At 37.1% G+C, this 23,353-nt stretch overlaps 1 protein-coding gene across 1 annotated transcript in view; it reads left to right on the top strand.

The window, feature by feature from the left end:
* LOC141391928 (glycerol-3-phosphate dehydrogenase [NAD(+)], cytoplasmic-like) overlaps window positions 1-3,975 on the top strand; it is an 86,837-nt gene extending 82,862 nt beyond the window's left edge. The window contains exon 7 of the mRNA XM_073964668.1: window positions 3,928-3,975. Within this exon, the coding sequence (XP_073820769.1) occupies window positions 3,928-3,975 (48 nt within the window). The remainder of the gene's footprint in view (window positions 1-3,927) is intronic.
* The last annotated feature ends 19,378 nt before the right edge of the window (window positions 3,976-23,353 follow it).

Raw genomic sequence — 23,353 nt, 5'->3', positions numbered from 1 at the left:
TATGACCGTTGCCCAGCCCATGACATTAAAATCATCCTAGGCGATTTTAATGCCAAAATTGGAAAGGAGAATATCTTTGGCCCAACAGTCGGGAAATTCAGTCTCCACAGTGAAACATCTGACAATGGTATGAGGCTGATAGACCTTGCAGCTGCAAAAAACATGGTAGTTAGCAGTACCAGATTTAATCATCTCGATATTCATAAGGGCACCTGGCTGTCTCCAGATCAGAAAACAAGAAATCAAATTGATCATGTTGTGATAGATGGAAGACATTCATCGAGCGTGTTGGATGTACGATCGTTTGGAGGCGCAAACATTGATTCGGACCACTACCTTGTTGCAGCAAAGGTACGCAACCGTTTAAACGTGGCAAATAAAGCACGAACAGACACAACGCGGAAGTTGGACATCGATAGGCTGCAAACACAACAGATAGCCACAGCATATTCCACTCAACTAGCCCAATTGCTTAACGCGAGCACTCCTTGTCCCGATAACATAACAGCACAATGGCAACATATTGCCCACTCCATGCAAACAGCCGCAAAATCCATACTTGGATTCCAGAGACCTCCACAAAGGAATTCATGGTATGACCAGGAGTGTCGTGCTGCTAAAGAAGAGAAAAATGCGGCATATAGAGCTACTTTACAATCAGTAGCAACGCGTAGCGCACGAGAGAGATATCGGGAGAAAAGGAGAGAAGAGAAACGTCTTTTCCGCAAGAAAAAGAGAGAAATGGAAAAGCGGGAGTGTGAAAAAATCGAGATGTACAGGAGCCAGAATGAAGTCCGAAAATTCTACCAAAGAGTGAAACATCAAACAGATGGCTTTGGTACAGGCACATCCTCCTGTAGAGACCAGCAAGGTAATCTGGTAACAGATACAGACATCGTGCTCAGGATATGGAAGGAACATTTCTCCAATCTGCTGGTATCCAATAGTAGCGAAGACGATGATACCACAGATCCAATCCCAGAAGATGGTATAGAATGTATACCGCCCGTCCAAGATGAGGTAAAAACAGCAAACAACCGGCTGAAGAATAATAAAGCAGCAGGAGCCGATGGCTTACCAGCCGAGCTGTTTAAAACCGGAGGCGACGCGCTGATAAGGTGTATGCATAGCTAGTAAGCACCATCTGGCAGGAAGAACGCGTACCCGACGATTGGAACCTGAGCATCCTATGTCCCGTCCACAAGAAAGGAGATAAGACTGTATGCTCTAACTATAGGGGAATAAGTCTACTCCCTATTGCCTACAAGATCGTGTCAGGGAACGAACGACTAAAGCCTATGGTCAACGAGATAATTGGACCATACCAATGCGGCTTTAGACCTGGCAAGTCCACCATTGACCAGATATTTACCCTGCGGCAAATCCTGGAGAAGACCCAAGAGATGCAGATCGACACCTACCACCTTTTTGTCGATTATAAAGCAGCCTTCGACAGCCCGCTGCGATCAAAGGTATTCCAAGCCATGTCTGAATTTGGTATCCCCGCAAAGCTCATCCGGCTTTGCGAAATACGAGGTCCTCAGTTAAAATAGGAAAGAACCTCTCCGAAGAGTTTGGTACCAAAAGAGGTTTCAGACAAGGAGACAGCCTTTCGTGTGATCTCTTTAACATCCTGCTAGAAAGGGTTATATGAGAGGCAAACGTCAAAAGAAGTGGCACAATCTACACCAATAGTCACATGTTACTTGCTTATGCTGATGATATAGACATCATAGGCCGATCAGTAAAAGAAGTAACTGATACCTTTATGAAGGTCGAAGGAGAATCTGCTAAAGTGGGTCTGGCGGTAAACGGTGAGAAGACCAAGTTGATGGTGTCGACGCGCAATGCGTCCATTGAGCTCGGACCGACTGTGGAAGTTGGTTCCTATAATATTGAGGTAGTAAAAGACTTCGTCTACCTCGGCACCTCCGTAAACACAACAAACGACATCAGTTGTGAAATAAAAAGAAGAATTGTATTGGCCAACAGATGCTACTTTGGTTTAAGTAAGCAGTTTAAAAACAAAGCCACATCTCGTCAAACAAAAATAACGCTCTACAAAACACTGATACTACCCGTGCTGATGTATGGCTCCGAAGCCTGGGTACTTTCGCAGGCAGACATGGCTGTGCTTTGTGTGTTTGAGAGACAAATTCTTCGAACGATCTACGGACCAATCTGCGTTGACGGTGAATATCGACGTCGCATGAACCACGAGCTGTATCTGCTGTACAACGACATCAATATTGTTAAACGTATCGAGATGCAGCGATTGCGTTGGCTAGGCCATATCATAAGAATGAGCGATGATGACCCCGCTAAAAAGGCGTATAAACACGGACCGCTTGGCGGTGCACGCAGAATTGGCAGGCCAAGGAATAGATGGTGCAAACAAGTGGATGATGAGATGAAAAGGCGCGGTATTCCAGAAAGCGAAGCAACAAATAGAGGGAATTGGTGATCTTTTCTTAGTTCGGCCTATAGAACAAATGTTCTGTAATGGGCCATCTAAGTAAGTAAGTAGGCAAGTACAAATACATTTTATTCGTGTTACAATAATGGGTTAGTAAGGGGTTTTGCAATGAGTATTTTTGCAGGGTAAAAGATACAATTGAAGATAAACAGATCATTTAACAAAAACATATATTTTTACAGAAAAATGTTTCTTATTGAAGACCACAAGGTTTTCATATAGAAGATCGACAGTGAAAAAAATTGATTCGATATGGTAGAATGTTCAAAATGGCTAGATTTGAAAAATACTAACGAAATAGGGTACTCAAAAGTTGCCAAAAACTTCGCAGCCAGCAACAAAAATAAGGACCATAAACTTTATAACTTTTATCTACTAAGACTTGCGCCTTACTAACGCTACCTTCTACAGTTGTAAAAATATTTTCAAAAACTTACGTCATTGCATGTTAGCGATAATAAGCAATGAATATAAATATGTTTATAACTGTTACTATTAAAAAAATCTCATATTCAGTACATAAAATATTTTTTTTTTTTTGGAAATCATAAAAACGCTTAAAACAAGCTCTCTATGAATAATAAAATCGTCTTATCTCCAAATACTGCTTGTTCACACAATCGTTAAAATGCACGAAAAACTACATACATATGGTAAAAACAAAAAATGTTTTACAATCGATGAATCCAAGTTTCACCCATTCAGAATTTGCGAACTGTTAACATATTCTAGAACAGAACTGAACTGTCTGAAAAGTATCCAAGACTGGACAGGCTGCCAAGATGAAAGAAGTGTGATTTCGGCTGCAAAAAATAGAGAGCTGTTTATGCCTGAATAATCATTATAATATAAATATAAACTATATTAACACATTTATAATTCTATTGTATAATCGCTTATATCCTTATAACGGATTTGCAAATAAAGAAGAAGAACATATTCTATATAGTATGACCAAAATTATTTAAAATGAATTGTTTCAGGGGGTATCCCATAATGCCGACCAGTAAAATTAATATTCGTGGAAGCTGTGTTGGCATCAATGTAGAAAAATGAATAAAAGTGCGTTGAAGCCAACACGTTTTTTTATGTTCCCTTCCAATTTCTGGCTTAACCTTACATTTTATAGACCTATGCCCAAAGAAAGAATCACGGAATATTCCATGGGCAACATGATACCATTGCATGATTTTTCGATATATCCATTGCATCCAACTAAAATTAATGCTGACAATTTGAAGCCGAAATTTCGTTGTTTTTTTTTTTTGATTTTTTAATAATCCGGACGCGCAACAAGATAATATTCCAAACTCATAATAGGATTAAAGAACTTGTGTTTTTACGTCGTTTAATGTATATCTCTTGAGTGTGCTCCTTACAGTTACTGATATATGCATACATTTTCTCAATAAAACAATTATAAAAAAATTTAAAATATTTTTTCTTTACAGGAGAATAAAAACCGCTATAACTTTTGCGCGCATCTGCCAATATTGTGAACGCGAACAGATTTTAAACCAGAATTTTTTCCTTAACCTCTATACGAAAAATGGAATTTTCATATGGAATTATAAAGAAAATTTGGTTTTTACCATATGTATGTTGGAAACTTACAAGTATGCCACTATAGTCACCAAGAAATTGAAGTTTCTTTAAGAATCAAACGCACAAACGAATGTTGGAATGGTTCTAACCATAATAAGTAATTTATTATTTATTTATTTTAATATTCATTACAATTTAAAATTATAATAAATTTAAAGCTAAAAAGCACTAGGTACTATGGCTATCGGCCTGTAACAAGTAAAAAATCTTTAAATTCGGTTATAGGGCGACCCTTACATGTAAAGCCCAATTAAAGCCATTTTTCATTAACTTTTTTCCAAGAAAACTATTAAACTGTTTCAGTAGATGTTTTTTTTTTGCATCTGAAAGAGCATATCTTAATCTACTTTCTGAATTTTTCTTGTGAAAAATATTGCGTAGTTTTGTTGGCAATTGACCGTCTACCATTAAATCGTTTTGCGGGGCAAACTCTAGCTCAATGTTCATAGATGAAAAAAATCAAAAAACAAAAAAAAAAAACGCCGTAGCGTTTTTTAAAAATAATCGCGATTCAAGTTGAGATTTTTAGTAGTTGTTTTGTTTTTCACGATTTTGCTAAGAAACCGCAAGTCCTATCAAAATGAGACTGAAGAAGATGTTGTAGCTACGAAAATTCTCTACAAGATTGGCCTTTTGCGATATTTTCGTAGGTTTTACCATTTTTAATATATATAGAGGTAAATCGCGGTCAAAATTCACATTTTTAGGTGTTTTTAAGGTTTTCACGATTTGGCTTGGAAACCGCAAGTCCAATCGAAATGGAGCTTAAGAAAATGTTGTAGCTGTGAAAATTCTCTACAGGATTGACGTTTATGATTTGTTCTCAGGCTGTACCATTTTAGATAAAGAAGCTCAGTTTACATTTTTAGGTTTTTTTTTTATTAGGGTTTCGCGATTTTGCTTGAATACGGCAAGTCTTATCGGGATGGGACCTGAGAAAATCGTATGTGTGGGAAAATTCTCTACAAGACTGGCTTATATAATTTTTCCTAGGTTGTACCATTTTTATACCCTACACCACTATGTGGGGAGGGTATTATAAGTTGGTTTTGGCCAAAAAGTTTGTAACGCATCGAAATAATGGTCGTAGACCCATACTTATATATACCAAAATGAATGTCTCGACGAGCTGAGTCGATCTGGCTATGTGTGTCCTTCCGTCAGTCAGTCAGTCCGTCCGTCCGTCCGTCTGTCCATCTAAACCTTGTAATCACGCTAGAGGTCGCAATTTTGATCGGATCGTCACGAAATTTTGGATGTTGATAAGGGGTCCCGGAGGGGAAGAAGTCTATTGATTTTGGTGATGGTCGGATAATATTTAGGTGTCGGAATGGGCAAAAAACTTATGTGGATAAAAAGAAAACGTTTTTTTCCAAAGCGAATATCTCAGCTTCAATACGGGGTATACCAAAAGCAAAACCTGACAATAAAAGTAGAAAATATCGCCTTTCTAATGATGTAAAGTGGGTTCTCGTATGTGATCAAACAACGAATATATCGCAATAGTCGCTAATAGAACCCAACTTTTTATTTTTGCGATTTTAATTATAATGACGAATATCACAGCTTTGGTTCTGGATTTTCCAAAATCAAAGCTCGGCTATGAAAGTAGAAGATCCCATCTTTACAATGATGTAAACTAGGTTGGCGTAGCTGACCAAATAACGGAGATATCGTAATAGTCGGTAATACATCCCATTTTTCCACTTTTTTGGAAATCACGCTACAGGTCTCAATTTTGATCGGATCGTCACGAAATTTTGAGGGTTAATGGGGTCACACAGATGAAGAGGCCTATTGATTTTGGTGATGGTCGGATAATATTTAGGGGTCGTAATGGGCAAAAAACTTATTTGGAGAAAAAGACAACGTTTTTTTCCTATGCGAATATCTCAGCTTCAATATGGGGTATACCAAAAGCAAAACCTGGCCATGAAAGTAGAAAATATCGCCTTTCTAATGATGTAAAGTGGGTACTCGTAGGTGATCAAACAACGAATATATCGCAATAGTCGCTAATAGAACCCAACTTTTTATTTTTGCGATTTTAATAATAATGACGAATATCACAGCTTCGGTTGGGGATCTTTCAAAAACAAAGTCTGACTATGAAAGTAGAAAATCCCATCTTTACAGTGATGCAAAGTAGGTTGGCGTAGGTGGCCACATAACGGAGATATCACAATAGTCGACAATACATTACATTTGTTAATTTTTTTTGTAATCACGCTACAGGTCGCAATTTTGATCGGAAATTTTGGGGGCTAATGGGGATCCTACAGAGAAAGAAGCCTATTGATTTTGGTGATGGTCGGATAATATTCAGGGGTCGGAATGGGCAAAAAAACTTATTTGGAGAAAAAGTCAACGTTTTATTTCAAAGCGAATTTCTCCGCTTCTAAAAGGGGTATATCAAAAGCAAAACCTGCTAATGAAAGTAGAAAATATAACCTTTGCAACGATGTGAAGTAAGTTGTAATAGGTGGTCAAACAACAGAGATATCGCAATAGCCGGTAATGCATCCCTTTTTCCATTTTTGTGCAATCACACTACGAAATTTTGATCGGATCCTCATGAAATTTTGGGGGTTCATGGGGGTCTAACAGAGAAAGAAGCCTATTGATGGTTGGCATACATCCCCTTTTTCCATTTTTTATTTGGGTTGTACTGTCGATGCACTTAAATGCGTTTCAAAAAAATTGACCTGTGTTAATGAAGACATTCAGAGCAAAGGCGCTAAGCTATCCCAATTTTAATATTTTGAATTTTCATAGTCAAAAGGTTATGAACAGGGGTAGTGGTGTAGGGTATCACATAGTCGGCCCCGACCCGACTATAGCCTTGGCTCACTTGTTTTAGATATATAAGTTTGAGTTGGGAAATTGTAGTCATGACATTGTTTTAAAAGGAGACTTCTATATCTCATAAGTTGTAAAATCTACGAAAATATCATTAAGGTCAATCTTGTAGAAAATTTTGATAGCTACAACATTTTCTTTACTCCCATTTTGATAAGACTTGCAGTTTCCAAGCAAAATCGCAAAAACCTAAGCAACCTCTAAAAATGTCAACTTGAATCGAGATTTATTTAAAAAGCGCTCCTGCGATTTTTTTTTTTTGATTTTTCTCATCTATGAACATTGTAGTTTCAGAATCCGCAAAAACTTCCCAGGTGTAAGCACCTTCCATTTAAATTTGATTCAAGAGCACTGTGAAGATCTACTTCTTCATCGATCGATTTGTTTAAAAATATTTGATTTACGAAAAATGTGAAACCAAAAATCAAAAATTTTTTTTTAATAAAATCGATCGATGATGCTCTAGTTTTTGATGTTCTTGATACCCCACAAAATTATATGGCAATTGGTTTATTAGTTGTTGAGTGTTCAAAATGTTTGATTGAGAAAAAGACGTTTTATGTTTCTACGCTACATACAAATCACAATAAATATTTCTTCCAACACTCAAATCTGAGTCAATTTTGTTCCGATCTACTTGAAGGTAAAACTTTCTATTTTATGCTACTTATACTTCAAAATGGGCCAATAATATTTTTTAGATTTTCTGAAATTTACAAGCGGAGGTCACTCCTTAAACCGAAATAAAATATTATGAACTAAAAAGAAGAAATAATTAGTTCAATTTCCTGCCCATAATTTGCCTAAATTAAGCAAACTAAACTAACTAAATTTAAATGAAAAGTGCTTACACCTGGGAACTTTTGCGGATTCTGAAACTACAATGTTCATAGATCAGAAAAATAAAAAAAGATCGCCGGAGGGATTTTCAAAGTTCACATTTTAGAGTTTTTTTATGTTTTCATGGTTTTACTTGGAAGACGCAAGGCCCAACGTAATGGGACTAAAGAAAATGTTGTAGCATGATTGAACTTAATGGTAATTTCGTAGGTTTTACCATTTTTGGGATATAGAAGTTCCAATTGGAACAATGCACTGACTGTATCCCCTCCATTTAATGAAAATGTTGAATTCGAACGAATTTGTATTCGATTCGTCTTAGTGAAACAGGCCATATATATATAAAAAAAAATAATTAATTAATTTTCAATCCATATATAGATCCGTGATTTGATTTATCATTACTGGCATAATATCTTTCTATAATTTCACTATTCTTTAGAATAGTCGAGTATTATCTTTCAAACAAGTCATATATTTTTTAAATCGGTTAACAAATGGCTAAATTATTGTGGTTGGCCCGTAGATCTTTCGAAGAATTGTTGTCTCAATCACAACAAGCACTACCATATCTGGTTGCGCAAGTACCCAAGCTTCGGAACCATACATCAGCACGGGTAGCAACATTGTTTTGTAAAGCGTTATTTTTGTTTGACGAGATGTGGCTTTGTTTTTAAACTGCTTACTTAAACCAAAGTAGCATATGTTGGCCAATACAGTTCTTCTTCTTATTTCACAACTGATGTTGTTTGTTGTGTTTACGGCAGTGTCGAGGTAGACGAAGTCTTTTACTACCTCAAAATTATAGGAAGCCACTATGGACGCATTGCGCGTTGAAACCATCAACTTGGTCTTCTCGCCGTTTACTGCTAGACCCACTTTAGCTGATTTTCCTTTAACCTTCTTAAAGGTCTCAGTTGGTGCTTTCGTCAGCATAAGCAAGTAACATGTGGCTGTTGCTGTAGATTGTGCCATTACTTTTTATACCCTCAGCATTTATGCTAACGAGGGTATATACACTTTCATACGGGCAAAATGTGCCTCATCGAAATAATGGTTTTAGAACTCAAGTATATTTGGACTAAATCCGTTTCAGACAATTTGGAGTTGATTTAGCCATCTCCGTCCGTTTGTCTGTCTGTCTGGATCGGAACGGAACGGAATCAACCGATTCGGTCCAAAATTTGGCTTTCGTAATATTTTGTCCAAACTTAATTTAAGTTCGAAGATGTGTTATATCGTTCCACTCCTTCCGGTACCTCCCCCATAAAAGTTAGAAAAAGTTTGGAAAATTTGTGCGTACGATAACTCTTGAAGGGAGTAACCGATTTGATCCATACTTTGCACATCGTGAAATGTCTACTAGACTGAGGTTCCAATATGGAATTAATAGGTCCATTCATTCGGGTACCTCCCACACAAAATTTCGGATAAATTCAGTTTAGGACCTGCTCTCGAATTGCTTTGATTTTTGTTGTTACAACTTGTACTCACTGCTTCCCTTACGGCGGTGAAAGTTTTATCAGGGGCATGTCCATACTTCCTGAAAAAATAGCCTGAAATTTGCAAAAAAAAAACCCTATGACACCGTGTGTAGTGTTTGGAGAGCGAGATATCTATTGAACGGATCTGCTGATTCGGTCCAAAATGGGGCCTTCGTAATACTTTTTCAAACTTAGTTTCAGTTCGAAGATAAGCCCTATCTGCCTACTCCTTCAGGTACCTCCCCCACAAAAGTTCAACATTTGTGTCTAAGTGCAGTTTAGGGACTGTTCGAAGATCCTTTGGAAATGTATACCGATGCTGCTTGTTGTGGTCTTGTTTACAGCGATATTATGTTTTCGTGGACAAGTCCATACTTCCTGGCATACTGGTCCAAGAGTTATACGATGACCCACTGAAATGACTGAAATGACTAGTGGTCCACTTCCAAAATAGACAAAATTCAGAAAAGACTCTAAATGCATTCGACCTGTCCGTAGATGAAAGTTTCAATTCATATAGGCTGAGGGTATATATCTGAAGGCAAAGCCGAGTGATACTTTTTTATTTGTTATATGCTATATATATAACCTTTTCCAGAAGAATATTGAACAGGTCACACGAAATGCTGTCTCGTTGTTTGAAACCTCCTTTGGAGGTTTGAACTGCTCGGATCTTTCCTATTTTAACCTAGGGCCGATTATCAGTCAATGTCATTCTACAAAACCGAATGAGTTTTGCAGGGATACCAAATTCAGACCTGGCTTGGAATACCTTTGAACGTATGGGGCTGTGGAAGGCTGCTTTGTAATCGACAAGAAGGTGGTAGGTGTCGGTCTGCATCTCTTGGGTCTTCTCCAGGATTTGCCGCAAGGCAAATATCTGGTCAATGATGAACTTGCCAAGTCTAAAACCTCATTGGTATGGCCCAATTATTTCGTTCACCATATGCTTTAGTCGTTCGAACAATATCCCTAAGCCCATATAGTTGGAGCATACAGTCATGTCTCCTTTCTTGTGGACGGGACATAGGATGCTCAGGTTCCAATCGTCGTGCACGCATTCTTCCTGCCAGATGGTGCTTATGTATACAACTTATCAGCGTGTCGCCTCCGGTTTTGAACAGCTCGGCTGGTAGGCCATCGGCTCTTGCTGCCTTATTATTCTTCAGGCGGTGGCATAAATAGAATACTCTCCCACCTGGCGGAAAAATCTGGAAAAATTACCACAGGTAGATCTTGTTGTCCTGATCACAAATATATAAACTTTTCCGGGGGGAAGTCCATACTTCCCGAGATATGAGTCTCTTAAGTTTCGAAAATTCCCTTGTTAAAGTAAGAAAAAATTTTAAATTAAAAAAAATTTTGTTTTCATGCCCTAAATTGGCTCCTGTCCATAGGAGAAAGTCTTAAATCCCCGGCCGAAGGCCGGCTACTTAGGAAAAACTTACAATTTAAAAAAAATGTTCAAATTTTTTCCGTCTGGTGGTAGAGAATTCAATTTGTTCCCAGGCGGTTTATTTCTGTCTTTACCTCATCTTGGCCGGGTGGTATACATTCAATACCATCTTCTGGGATTGGATCTGTGGTATTCTCGTCGCCTTCGCTACTATTTGAGACCAACAGTTTTGACAAGTGCTCTTTCCCTATCCTTCGCATACTGTCTGTATCAGTTACCAAATTACCTTGCTGGTATGGAGGATGTGCCTGTACCAAAGCCATGGGTTTTATGTTCCACTTGTTGTTAGAATTTTCAGACTTCTTTCTGGCTCCAGAACATCTCGATTTTTCACACTCCCACTTTTCCATTTCTCTCTTTTTGCTGCGAAAAGACGTTTCTCCTCTGGCATTTTATCCCGATACCTCTCTTGTGCGCTACGCACAGAACATCTCGATTTTTCACACTCCCGCTTTTCCATTTCTCTCTTTTTGCTGCGAAAAGACGTTTCTCCTCTGGCATTTTATCCCGATGCCTCTCTTGTGCGCTACGCGTTGATACTGATTGTAGTAGCCCTATATGCCGCATTTTCTTAGGTAGAAGCACGACACTCCAGGTCATACCATGGATTGTTTAGTGGAGGTCCCTGGTATCCAAGTACTGATTTTGCGGCTGTTTGCATGGAGTGGGCAGTATTTTGCCATTGTGCTGATATGTTATCTTGACGAGGAGTGCCTTGATTAAGCAATTGCGCCAATAGAGTGGAATATGCTGTGGCTATCTGTTGTGATTGCATCTTACCGATGTTAAACTTCCGTGTTGTGTCTGTTCGTACTTTATTCGCTATTTTTAACCGAGTCTATGTTTGCTTTTCGAAACGAACGTACATCGAACACGCTCGATGAATGTCTTCCATCTATCACAACATGATCAATTTGGTTTCTTGTTGTTTGGTCTGGAAACAGCCAGATGCCCTTATGAATGTCAAGAAGCTTAAATCTGGTACAGCTAACTACCATGTTTTTTTGCCTCTGCGAAGTTTATCAGCCTCATTCCATTGTCAGATGTTTCACTGTGGAGACTGTATTTCCCGATTGTCGGGTCAACGATATTCTACTTTTCAATTAATATTGGCACTCGTCTAAAACTATTTAAAAATTTTTGCTTTTAATAAGTCTTTCATTCACTGGGGTTAATCTGAAGACCAGATGTTTTAACCTCCGGCCAACTATAAATCCGCAACCAAACTTACGCTGTATGTCATGACAGCTGTAACACAGTGCGTCACTTTTAGTTGTTGTTCTGGCACCTTTCCCAATTCATCGTATTTCCTGTATAGCAGTAATAACGGTCTTGTATTTTCCAAGTTCATCTGCCGGTGCGTAAACTGCACCTTCTCTATAAATGGTGCGAATATTACAGGAGCAGATTCACAGATCATGGTCCTAAACACGTTTGCGGAGGTCGTAAACTTTTGAGGGGTTGTTTTTTTTCTTTTTCGTTGTTTTTTTCATTGTGTGTTGTTTTTTAGATAACTACCTTTAACGAGTGTTAAAGGTGACACCACGGGGAGGTCACAGTGCCCACTTGAGATTAGAGAGGGACCAAGATAAGCCCTGGGCTTTGCCATGTTAAACCCGATCAGGACTGTTGCTTGGCATCTTTCATCCTCAACGTCACCCTCCGATCTAGCATTCCATAATGAACAGCATAAGCAATTGAACTTGTCCAATTAAAACAACTTACTCACCCATTTTGCTTTACTCACACATTTTCAACCCTATTCTGTGGGCGTTATTTTTGAATCAGGTTAATATAATTGTACACCATTGGTAGCTATTACAAAAACAAAAACTATAGCAATAGTAGTACTTTTCTAAAGTTTAATAATTTCCGAAAGTATAATTTCCCGTCCTATCATTTGCATAACAATTTTCCTTAAATTCTACATTAAAAAAAAGCCCTCAAGCATTTGAAGTTACCAATTTTTTTCTTTTTTCACTTTTCCTTTCAAAGTTGTAGCATAAAACTTAGTCTATAAATAAAATGGAAATATCTCTGGTAAATACCAATCACAGTTATTACTGAAATATGTTACATATCGAAGGCAACACAAAACTCACTTTCATTTTGGAATTTACAAACAAATTCTTGACATAGAAATATCAATTTCCTGCCAAAAATATTTTGCACAACCAAACGGAATGCCAGTGGTAACATTCGTATCTAATTGTGCCTTGCTAAAAATAACAGTTATGAAAAGCCGAATTAATTGGATTTTTAAGTGGAGTGGGTTGGTAGATTCACAGCAACTGACTTAGATTGGTTGGTGGGTGGGTGGTGGTAGAGGCAGCAAGTACTCCATTAAATCACAACGCAATGGGGTGCAGGATTGTGCTTTGATGAGAATAAGACATACGAGTATGAGCGTAATATGCCAGGGGTATTCAAAGGCAATTGGTTCTTCCGTGGATTAACAAATGTTTTGTTGTTATACTCCCAAAGGCATTTTAATTAATTGAAAATATCAATTGATGTGATTGTAAATAAAACTTATTACGTAAATACAATTAATAAATGTGTTTAATTATTTTAATTTATTTATTTAATACTAGCAGCCCCCTTTGCTGACCCGTCGTATGAATTTTAACCCTCTCATCCCCAAAATTTTTTCCAATAAGTATTTTGAAAACATATGATTAAAGTATATGTCAAAACAAAGTTATTTCGGAGCGTTACTCCGCCTGAAGATACAGTACATTATTTCTGAAATTTATTTGGTAATTATTTTGTTGAATTGTGTAAACAAAAATGTTTTAATCGTTCAGGAGGGTTCTTTTGGTCTTACTTTTGAAGTACCAAAACTAAAATTTAACATAAAGCTGATATATTTTGATTTAGAGAAGAATATATTAATTTGTACACAACGAATTTTAATTTTTACTGGAGTTCTAGACTTCACACTGAATAATGCACCGTAGCTATGTTGATCGAGACACATCCGATATTTTTATACCCTCCACCATAGTATGGAGGGTATATTAAGTTTGTCATTCCGTTTGTAACACATCGAACTAATCATTTGCGACCCTATAAAGTATATATATTATTGATCAGGATAAAATTCTAAGACGATCTAGCCATGTCCGTCTGTCCGTCCGTCCGTCTGTCCGTCCGTGTGTCCGTCTGTTGTAATCACTCTAGCGTCCGCAATAATTGATATAGAAAGCAGAAATTTAGCACGCGAGGGTGTTTTTTCCATAGGCAGGTCAAGTTCGAAGATGGGCTATATAGGTCCACTCTTTGGTATAGCCCCCATATAACGGTACCTCCGGCTTTGAGGTATTTTGACGTTCTTCGCCACATTTGCAGACCGAATTAGCTATAATTTGGCACTTAGGGTTCCTAGTGATCAACAAACTTATATCCCAAAGGATATGGGCACAGGTTCATGTTTTGGTATAGTCCTCATATAACGGTAACTCCCGATTTTCGGTATTTTGAGAATTTTAGCCACAATTTTTAACCGAACTATCTGCAATTTGACATTTGAGGTTCTCAGTGGTCACGAAATATCTCCACGAAACATCGTCAATATAGTTCCATGTTTTGGTATAGCCCCCATATATCGGTACCTCCCGATTTTCGGTATTTTGAGAATTTTAGCTACAATTATAAACCGAACTAGCTGTAATTTGCCATTTGAGTTCCTCAGTGGTCATGAAATATCTCCACCAAACATCGTCAACATAGGTCCATGTTTTGGTATAGCCCCCATATAACGGTACCTCCCGATTTTCGGTATTTTGAGAATTTTAGCCACAATTTGTAACCGAACTATCTGCAATTTGACATTTGAGGTTTTCAGTGGTCATGAAACATCTCCACGAAACATCGTCAATATAGGTCCATGTTTTCGTATAGCCCCCATATATCGGTACCTCCCGATTTTCGGTATTTTGAGAATTTTAGCTACAATTTTTAACCGAACTAGCTGTAATTTGCCATTTGAGGTTCTCAGTGGTCATAAAACATCTCCAACGATATATCGTCAACATAGGTCCATGTTTTGGTATAGCCCCCATATAACGGTACCTCCCGATTTTCGGTATTTTGAGCATTTTAGTTACAATTTTTAACCTAACTAGCTGCAATTTGCCATTTGAGGTTCTCAGTGGTCATGAAATATCTCCACCAAATATCGTCAACATTGGTCCATGTTTTGGTATATCCCCCCATATAACGATACCTCCCGATTTTCGGTATTTTGAGATTTTTAGCCACAATTTGTAACCAAACTATCTGCAATTTGACATTTGAGGTTCTTAGTGGTCATGAAACATCTCCACGAAACATCGTCAATATAGGTCCATGTTTTCGTATAGCCCCCATATATCGGTACCTCCCGATTTTCGGTATTTTGAGAATTTTAGCTACAATTTTTAACCGAACTAGCTGTAATTTGCCATTTGAGGTTCTCAGTGGTCATAAAACATCTCCAACGATACATCGTCAACATAGGTCCATGTTTTGGTATAGCCCCCATATAACGGTACCTCCCGATTTTCGGTATTTTGAGAATTTTAGCTACAGTTTTTAACCGAAATAGCTGTAATTTGACATTTAAAGATCTCAGTGGACATAAAACATCTCCAACGAAACATCTTCAACATAGCGGTATCTCCCGATTTTCGGTATTTTGAGAATTTTAGCTGCAATTTTTAAGCCAACTATCTGTAATGATCGGTATTTTGAGAATTTTAGCTACAATTTTGTCTATTCAAAAATAATCTTTAATATAGGTCCATGTTTTGGTATATCCCCCCATATAACTTTACCTTCCGATTTTCGGGAATTTTCAGTGGTCACGAAATTTCTTCGCTAAAATTCGTCAACATGGGTCCATTGCTGAGGGTCTACATTGTTTTGATGAAAGTACCCTCAATTTGACTCTTGAAGTTCTTGAAGTTGACTCTTTGATATAGCCCCGTAGGTGGTACTTTTCACCTAGCTGAACACATTTTTTAGATTAGATAACGCTGTGCAACAAAATGGAGGTGAAAGTCTGGGGCACGAAAAATTTCTCTTGGGGAAGAAAGACCTTGGTGAGTATATTATGAACCCCGAAAGACAGATCCGCCGTGAGTCGAACTTCCGCGTTATGGCGTGATGAAATTTTTGTTAGAGACCCTGTGGGCCATCAGGAATTATCGTTATATATTTGTTCACTGTTGCTTAAGTGCTCTACAAAAACAACAAACAAAGATATAATGCTAATTAATGATGGCTTACAGGGTCTCTTGCAAAAACTTCATCACGCCATAACGCGGAAGTTCGACTCACGGCGCATCTGTCCATCAGGGTTTTTAATATACTCACCATTGTCGAAAAGTTGTTACACCTTAAATTGTGAAAGGACCATAATTATTCCATTTTAATTAAGACTTTTTTATGGTGGAGGGTATAAAAAGTTCGGCCCGGCCGAACTTAACGACTTTTTACTTGTTTTATTGTAACAAGGTTAAACATCCTCCTGAGTATACTATTGAGAAAAATTCAAAGCAGAATATGTAAAATAGCGGTACTTAGACGCTCATAAAGGCAATGTTGCATATATGCAACATCGGGGATGAGAGGGTTAATGACAACTTTATATGGACTTTATGCTTGACACTTCTTTGGTCCATTGTCAAACCGAGGATGATTTTTAAATTTATTAACATAAAAACTGTAACCTTTCTTTTCTCTTACGAACTTTGTCGGAATTTTTCGTCCATTGATGATGTTTAGGATTTATTATCGTCCATGTCCTCAATCTTTATCCTCAAGCGATCTAATTATAAAAGTTAAAAAAATGGTTATGTCGAATTCTCCCGCTTATTGAGACTTATATGTTTTAGATTTTCATGGCTGATGGTTCGTTGAACCTCACCATTTAAGAAAATTTTTAATTATATCATTTCTATTGATCGGGTGCGCAGCCACCGTGGTCTCGAAAATTAATTTGCAGGCCGATGCACTGATAAGTTTAGCAAATATAGCGATTATAAAACAATAGGCTCCCGAAATTCATCTACAAATATATAGCTCTTTGGACCACGGGATATTCCTGAACATTTTTGGAAATATAATGTGTTGAAAAAAGTGGGCATTGAAATAAGTTTTCTAGATATAACATATTAAAAAATTCGGCGTGGTCCGGTATTTTGGCTCCAAATATGTAATATGTAACATTTGAAAAAAGCAGGCGTGGTCGTGTCTTTAGGTCTTAGAGATAAATTACAATGTAGATTAATCCGTAAATTGTTAAACCGATACATGCGTAATTTTTGCAAATATAGCGTTTTTTTAAAAATATCACATAGGGGAGGTACCCCGCCCCCTCTGGAGTTCAATAAAATATGTATCCTGTTTTCGGGGCCATCCCTGTACATTCCTGACAATTTTAGGAAAATCGATTCTGTAGTTCTGGCAGAAAAACTTTAAATTGAAATGAAATTTGAAAAAATTAGGCACGGTAAAATTTTCTTTCCATAAAAACCTAAGTTGGGTTATGACGGCATTTGATTTTTATTCATAAAGTTATCGAAATTCAAGAAAATATGCATCCTATTTCCACTAGAGGCCATCCCTGTACATTCCCTGAACATTTCAGGAAAATCGGTTCAGTAGTTTTGTAGATGCAACATATTTTAAAAAGTGGGTATTTGGGACCTAAAAAGGTAGGTACATTCAGAGACACAACCACAATTGTCTCACAAAATAATTTCCGAACCGATACATTCTTAATTATTTTAAATATAGCATTTAAAACAAGTAAGAACGGCGTTAAGTTCGGCCGGGCCGAACTTGTTATACCCTCAACACAAATTGTATTGAAGTAAAATAAAACAAGTAAAAATTTATCAGTCGGCTTTGCCGACAGAGATATACCCTCAGCTTGTGTAGATTGAAATACTTTTTTCCCAAAAAAAAAGTATTATATATTTAGAGGGGTTTTCAAAATGTTGGGAGTATGAACCGACAAAAGTATGGATAGGATTAAAGCTCAAAAATTTGCGGGGATAACGATAGATGGGGCTTTTTTTTATCACACTGGCCTACGAAAAGCATAATATCGCTGTAAACAGAGCCACTAGGAAAACCTTCGGTAGAAATGTCCGAAGGATCCTCGAACAGACCCTTAGCCACACAAAAATGTTGAACATTTGTGTGGGTGGTACCACAAGAATTGGTCAGAGAGGGCCCAAATTTGAACATAAACTAAGTTTCGACAATATTTAGAGATCCAAATTTTGGACCAAATCGGTTGCTACGTCTATGAGAAATCGCGCGTACCAGTTTAGCGAATATTTTTGCAATTTTGTGAGGGAAGTACCGGAAGGAGTGGACCTATAAGCACTACCTTCGATTTTCATCTAATATTCGAAGAAATATTATAATATCGAAGTGTGGACGAACGCAGTATTCGGTTCGAGCTCTCCAGCCACTACATTTGGTGCCGTAGGTGTTTTTTTACAACTTTCGGGCTGTTTTCCCAAGAAATATGGACTTGCCCTTGAAAAAACTTTTACCATCGTAATGGAGGTAGCGAATGCAAATCGCTTTAACGAAAATCAAAGTTATTCGAGAGCAGGTCTTAAAGTGAACTTATCCGAAATTTTGTGTGGTAGGTACCCGAAGGAGTGGACAAATATAGTCCATATTCGAACCTGACCTATATCTGGTAGATATATTAGGAAGTGCAAAGTATGGGTTACATCATTCACTCTCTTCAAGAGTTATCGTGCGCACAATTTTTCCGAACATTTTTGAACTTTTGTGGGGGAGGTACCTGAAGGAGTGGACCGATATGGCTTATCTTCGAATTTAAACTATGTTTGGACAAAATATTACGAAAGCCAAATTTTGGAATCGAATCGGCAGATCTGTTCGAGAGTTATCTTGCGCTACAACCACTACACACGGTGTCATAGGGGCTTTTTGCAACTTTCAGGCTATTTTCTCAAGAAGTATGGACTTGCCCCTGATGAAACTTGTACGGTTTTATGGGGGGCAGTGAATACAAGTTGTTGTAACAAAAATCAAAGCGATTCGAGAGCAGGTCCTAAACTGATTTTTTTCCGAAATTTTGTGTGGGAGGTACTCGAAGGAGTTTACCGATTGAGTCGATATTGGAACCTCATCTAAGTCTGGTACACATTTCACGATGGGCAAAGTACCAAATCGGACCAAATCGGTTACTCCCTTCAAGAGCTATCGTGCGCACAAATTTTCCGAACATTATCGAACTTTTGTGGGGGAGGTACCTGAAGGAGTGGACCGATATAGCCCATCTTCGAACTTAAACTAAGTTTGGGTAAAATACTACGAAAGCCAAAATTTGAACCGAATCGGTTCATCCGTTCGAGAGTTATCGTGCGCTCCAGCCAGCCAGACAGACAGACAGACGGACGGACATTGCTCAATCGACTTCAAATTGTCTGAAACACATTTTGTCCAAACATACTTGGGGTCTAAAACCATTATTTCGATGAGACACATTTTGCCCGTATGAAAGTGTATATACCCTCGTTAGCATAAATGCTGAGGGTATAATAACACTGTGATACAAATGTTGACAAAAATTTTTTGCAGGGGTTCTGATGCATAGATTCGGTTTCGTGGGAGTCCATAGAAGACGAAAATACCTTTGGTTTCTTTGGGTCACTTCGGGTTTTGATTTTATAACGGTAAATGCAGTGAAAAATGGGCTTTCTTGGATTTTCAACTTTAAACGAACATTACTTCTTTTTTCCACAACCGATTTGCACACCGTATTTTTATTGGAAACGGTAGAATAATGTCTTTCGGACAAGCCCTAGATTTTTAAAATCGGTTAACAAATGGCTAAGTAATAGTGGTTTAAGTGTGACAAAAACGCATTAATAACAGTAAAATGTTTTTCCTTGTGCTCTAGGCTGCGTAAACGATACCTAATGGTACAATTATTTACTGTTAACAAGTAGGAAATTTAGTTGGCTTTCCAAAATGGGAAAAACCAAAGAAATCGGTTGAAAAATGAAAGCGTTGTGGCATTTTTTGTATTTTAACTTTTTGGTTTTTTTCATATTTCCCTTTATAAAAGATTGGAACTTTAGCATGTATGATTTTAATTGTGATTATCTTGCTTTACAATTATGCACAAGGTACTAATCTTTTATAAAGGAAAATATGAAAAAATCCAAAAAGTTAAAACACAAAAAATACCATAACGCATTCATTTTTCAACCGATTTCGTTGGTTTTTCCCATTTTGGAAAGCCAACTAAATTTCCTACTTGCTAACAGTAAATAATAGTGCTGTTAGGTGTCGTTTACGCAGCCTAGAGCACAAGGAAATATATTTTACTGTTTTTTAATGCGTTTTTGTCACACTTAAACCACTATTACTTAGCCATTTGTTAACCGATTTTTAAAATCTATGGCTTCTTCGAAAGACATTATTCTCCCGTTTCCAATATAAAATAGGGTGTGCAAATCGGTTGTGGAAAAAAGAAGTAATGTTCGTTTAGAGTTGAAAATCCAAGAAAGTCAATTTTTCACTACATTTACCGTTATAAGATCAAAAACCGAAGTGACCCAAAGAAACCAAAGGTATTTTCGTCTTCTATGGACTCCCACGAAACCGAATTTATGCATCAGAACCCCTGCAAATTTTCACTGTAGCACAGTGTAATTAGTTTCCTTTCGTGTATGAATAAGACTTAATGCTAAATTTCAACAATTTCGGTAAAACAATGCGAGGCACCGTTCTATGGGGGCTATTTCAAAACGTCGATCTATACCGACAAATTTCTGACGATCTATACCGACAAATTTAGACTCAAAGAAGACTAAATACCAAATTTTCTATATTTCGGTAAGAGAATGTGGCTAAAACTTAACAAATACCAAAAATCAAGAAGTACGCTTCTATGGCATAGCCGACCAAGAAGAGCGAGCGCTTAAATTGTTTATGTGTGGGTAAAATTACACTGACAGAACAGAACAGGGTGATGATTTTCATATTGAGTATGAAATAAAAAACACAGGAAAAAAGTTGTCACGACGTGTTAGCGTTCAGAGCCAAACATAGTGGTGGGTGTGTGGGTTCGAATCGTTGGTTTTCCTTTTTCATTTGCATTATAGATCATAAAAAAGCTCGATTAATAAATTTAAAAAAAAAAAAATAATACTAATAATGATCTTTGCCTAAAAAGGCAAAATTTTCAAATAGAAAAAATATATTGCTGGCGCGTTCGCTTTGTATGACTAAAATTAAAAATAATATACAGTGAATCACAGTCAAAAGTATCCACTTCAGTTTCTTTTATTAAAACTGCGATTGCTAAGAGTTGATTAATGATAGCGATTTCGTTCTTTTTTATATTTGTACATTAGGGTCTTAACTTAAATATAATAAAATAAAATTAACGAAATTCGGGTAAATTTAGATAAAAAAATAAAAATTGTTAAACAACATCAATTTCTACCTCACAGTGAAAATTATCCACTCATATTATTTTTTTCGCACATTTCCCGTCATTAAATTATATTTTGTATGCGTATTATAATGACGCCTAAGGTAAGATGGTACATTTTTTATTGTTGCATTGCAGACGAGGCATTCTGCGTCATTAGAAATATTAATACAAAACAAAAAATCATTTTCAAATTTTTCCCTCCACATATTTTCTGTACAACTGCAAAATCTTTTCAGTGTACACAAAAAAAAACAAATAAAGCGGCATCAACCTGCTTGCATGACATTCAGTACAAAACTGAAGTAAAACAAGTAAAAAAGCATTAAGTTCGGCCGGGCCGAACTTTTCATACCCTCCACCATAAAATATTCATTCCTGTCCCCAACTTTAAGTGAGTACGTTAAAATGTCAGATAATGTACATAAAATGCTTCATTCGGGAGGCCCTTTTTATGGTGCCTTTATCTAACTGTTGACAATTTTTGGTGGGCTAGAAATCAGGAGGTACTGTTATATAGGGGTTATAATAAAACATGGCCCTATGTTGACAGTTTTTGATGGGAGCCTTTAATGTCAAATAACTCCTAATTCGGTTAAAAAATTTAGCTAGAATCCTCAAAATATCGAAAATCGGTACATAACGTGGGAACTTCAAATGTCATTAACAGCTAGTTCGGAGGTATCTGGGCTATACGAAAATATGAACTTAAATGAACAATTTTCGTTGCAGAATTTTTGTTGACTTTTAAATTTCAAATTACAGAAAGTTCGTCCAAAAAATAAAGCTAAGGTACGGAAAAATGGGAGGTTTGTTTTGGGGCTATACAAAAACATGGACCTACGTTCGGTTAAACATTTTAAGTAAAATCCTCAAAGTACCGAAAATAGGGAAGTATCGTTATATTGGGGCTATGTTGAAAATTGTTGATGCAGATGTGTGGTGACCACTACAACCTTCAAATGTCAAATTACAGTTAGTTCTGTTAAAAATTGTAGCTAAAATTGCCAAATTACTGAAAATTGGGAGGTACCGTTACATGGGAGCTATATCCGAGCATGGACCTATGTTGACAATTTTTGATGGAGAGGTGTTGTGACCACTAAAAACTTCAAATGTCAAATTACTGCTTGTTCGGTTTAATATTGTAGCTAAAATCATCAAATTACTGAAAATCGGGAGGTACCGTTATATGGGGGCTTTCTTGACAATTTTTGGTGGAGAGGTGTGGTGACCACTAAGAATTTCAAATGTCAAATGTTCAAATTACAGATAATTCGGTTAAAACTTGTTGGTAAAATTCTCAAAATACCTGAAATCGGGCGGTAACGTTATATGGGGGCTATTCCAAAACATGGACCTATGTCCACTAGTTATATAAGTTTATTGACATTTAAGAACCCTAAATGTCAATTGATAGCTAAATCGGTCTGAAAATGTAGATAAAAACTTCAAAATGCCGTAAATCGGGGGTACCGTTATATGGGGCTATACCAAAACTTGGACCTAGGTCCACAACTTTTGTTATATAAGTTTAGTTACACTTAAGAACCCTAAATGTCAAATTATAGCTATATCGGTCTGAAAATGTAGCTTAAAACGTCAAAATACCGTAAATCGGGGGGTACCGTTATATGGAGCTATACCAAAACGTGGACCTATGTCCACAAGTTTTGTCACATAAGTTTATTGACATTTAAGAACTTCAAATGTCAAATTATAGCTAAATCGGTCTGAAAATGTAGCTAAACCCGTCAAAATACCGTAAATCGGGGGTACCGTTATATGGGGGCTATACCAATACGTAGACCTATGTCCACAACTTTTGTTATATAAGTTTATTGACTTTTAAGAACCCTAAATGTCAAATTATAGCTAAATCAGTCTGAAAATGTAGCTAAACCCGTCAAAATACCGTAAATCGGGGGGTACCGTTATATGGGGGCTATACCAATACGTGGACCTATGTCCACAACTTTTGTTATATAAGTTTATTGACTTTTAAGAACCCCAAATGTCAAATTATAGCTACATCGGTCTAAAATGTAGCTAAAAACATCAAAATACCGCAAATCGGGGGGTACCGTTATATGGGGGCTATACCAAAACGTGGACCTATGTGCACAACTTCTAATTTATAAGTTTATTAACAC

The sequence above is a fragment of the Musca autumnalis genome, unplaced genomic scaffold (genome assembly GCF_047663935.1).
Source record: "Musca autumnalis isolate F117 unplaced genomic scaffold, ASM4766393v1 scaffold_1, whole genome shotgun sequence".
NCBI classification, from domain to species: Eukaryota; Metazoa; Arthropoda; class Insecta; order Diptera; family Muscidae; genus Musca; species Musca autumnalis.
Note: the sequence above shows the minus strand (reverse complement) of the source record. Positions and strands in the feature narration are given on the sequence as shown.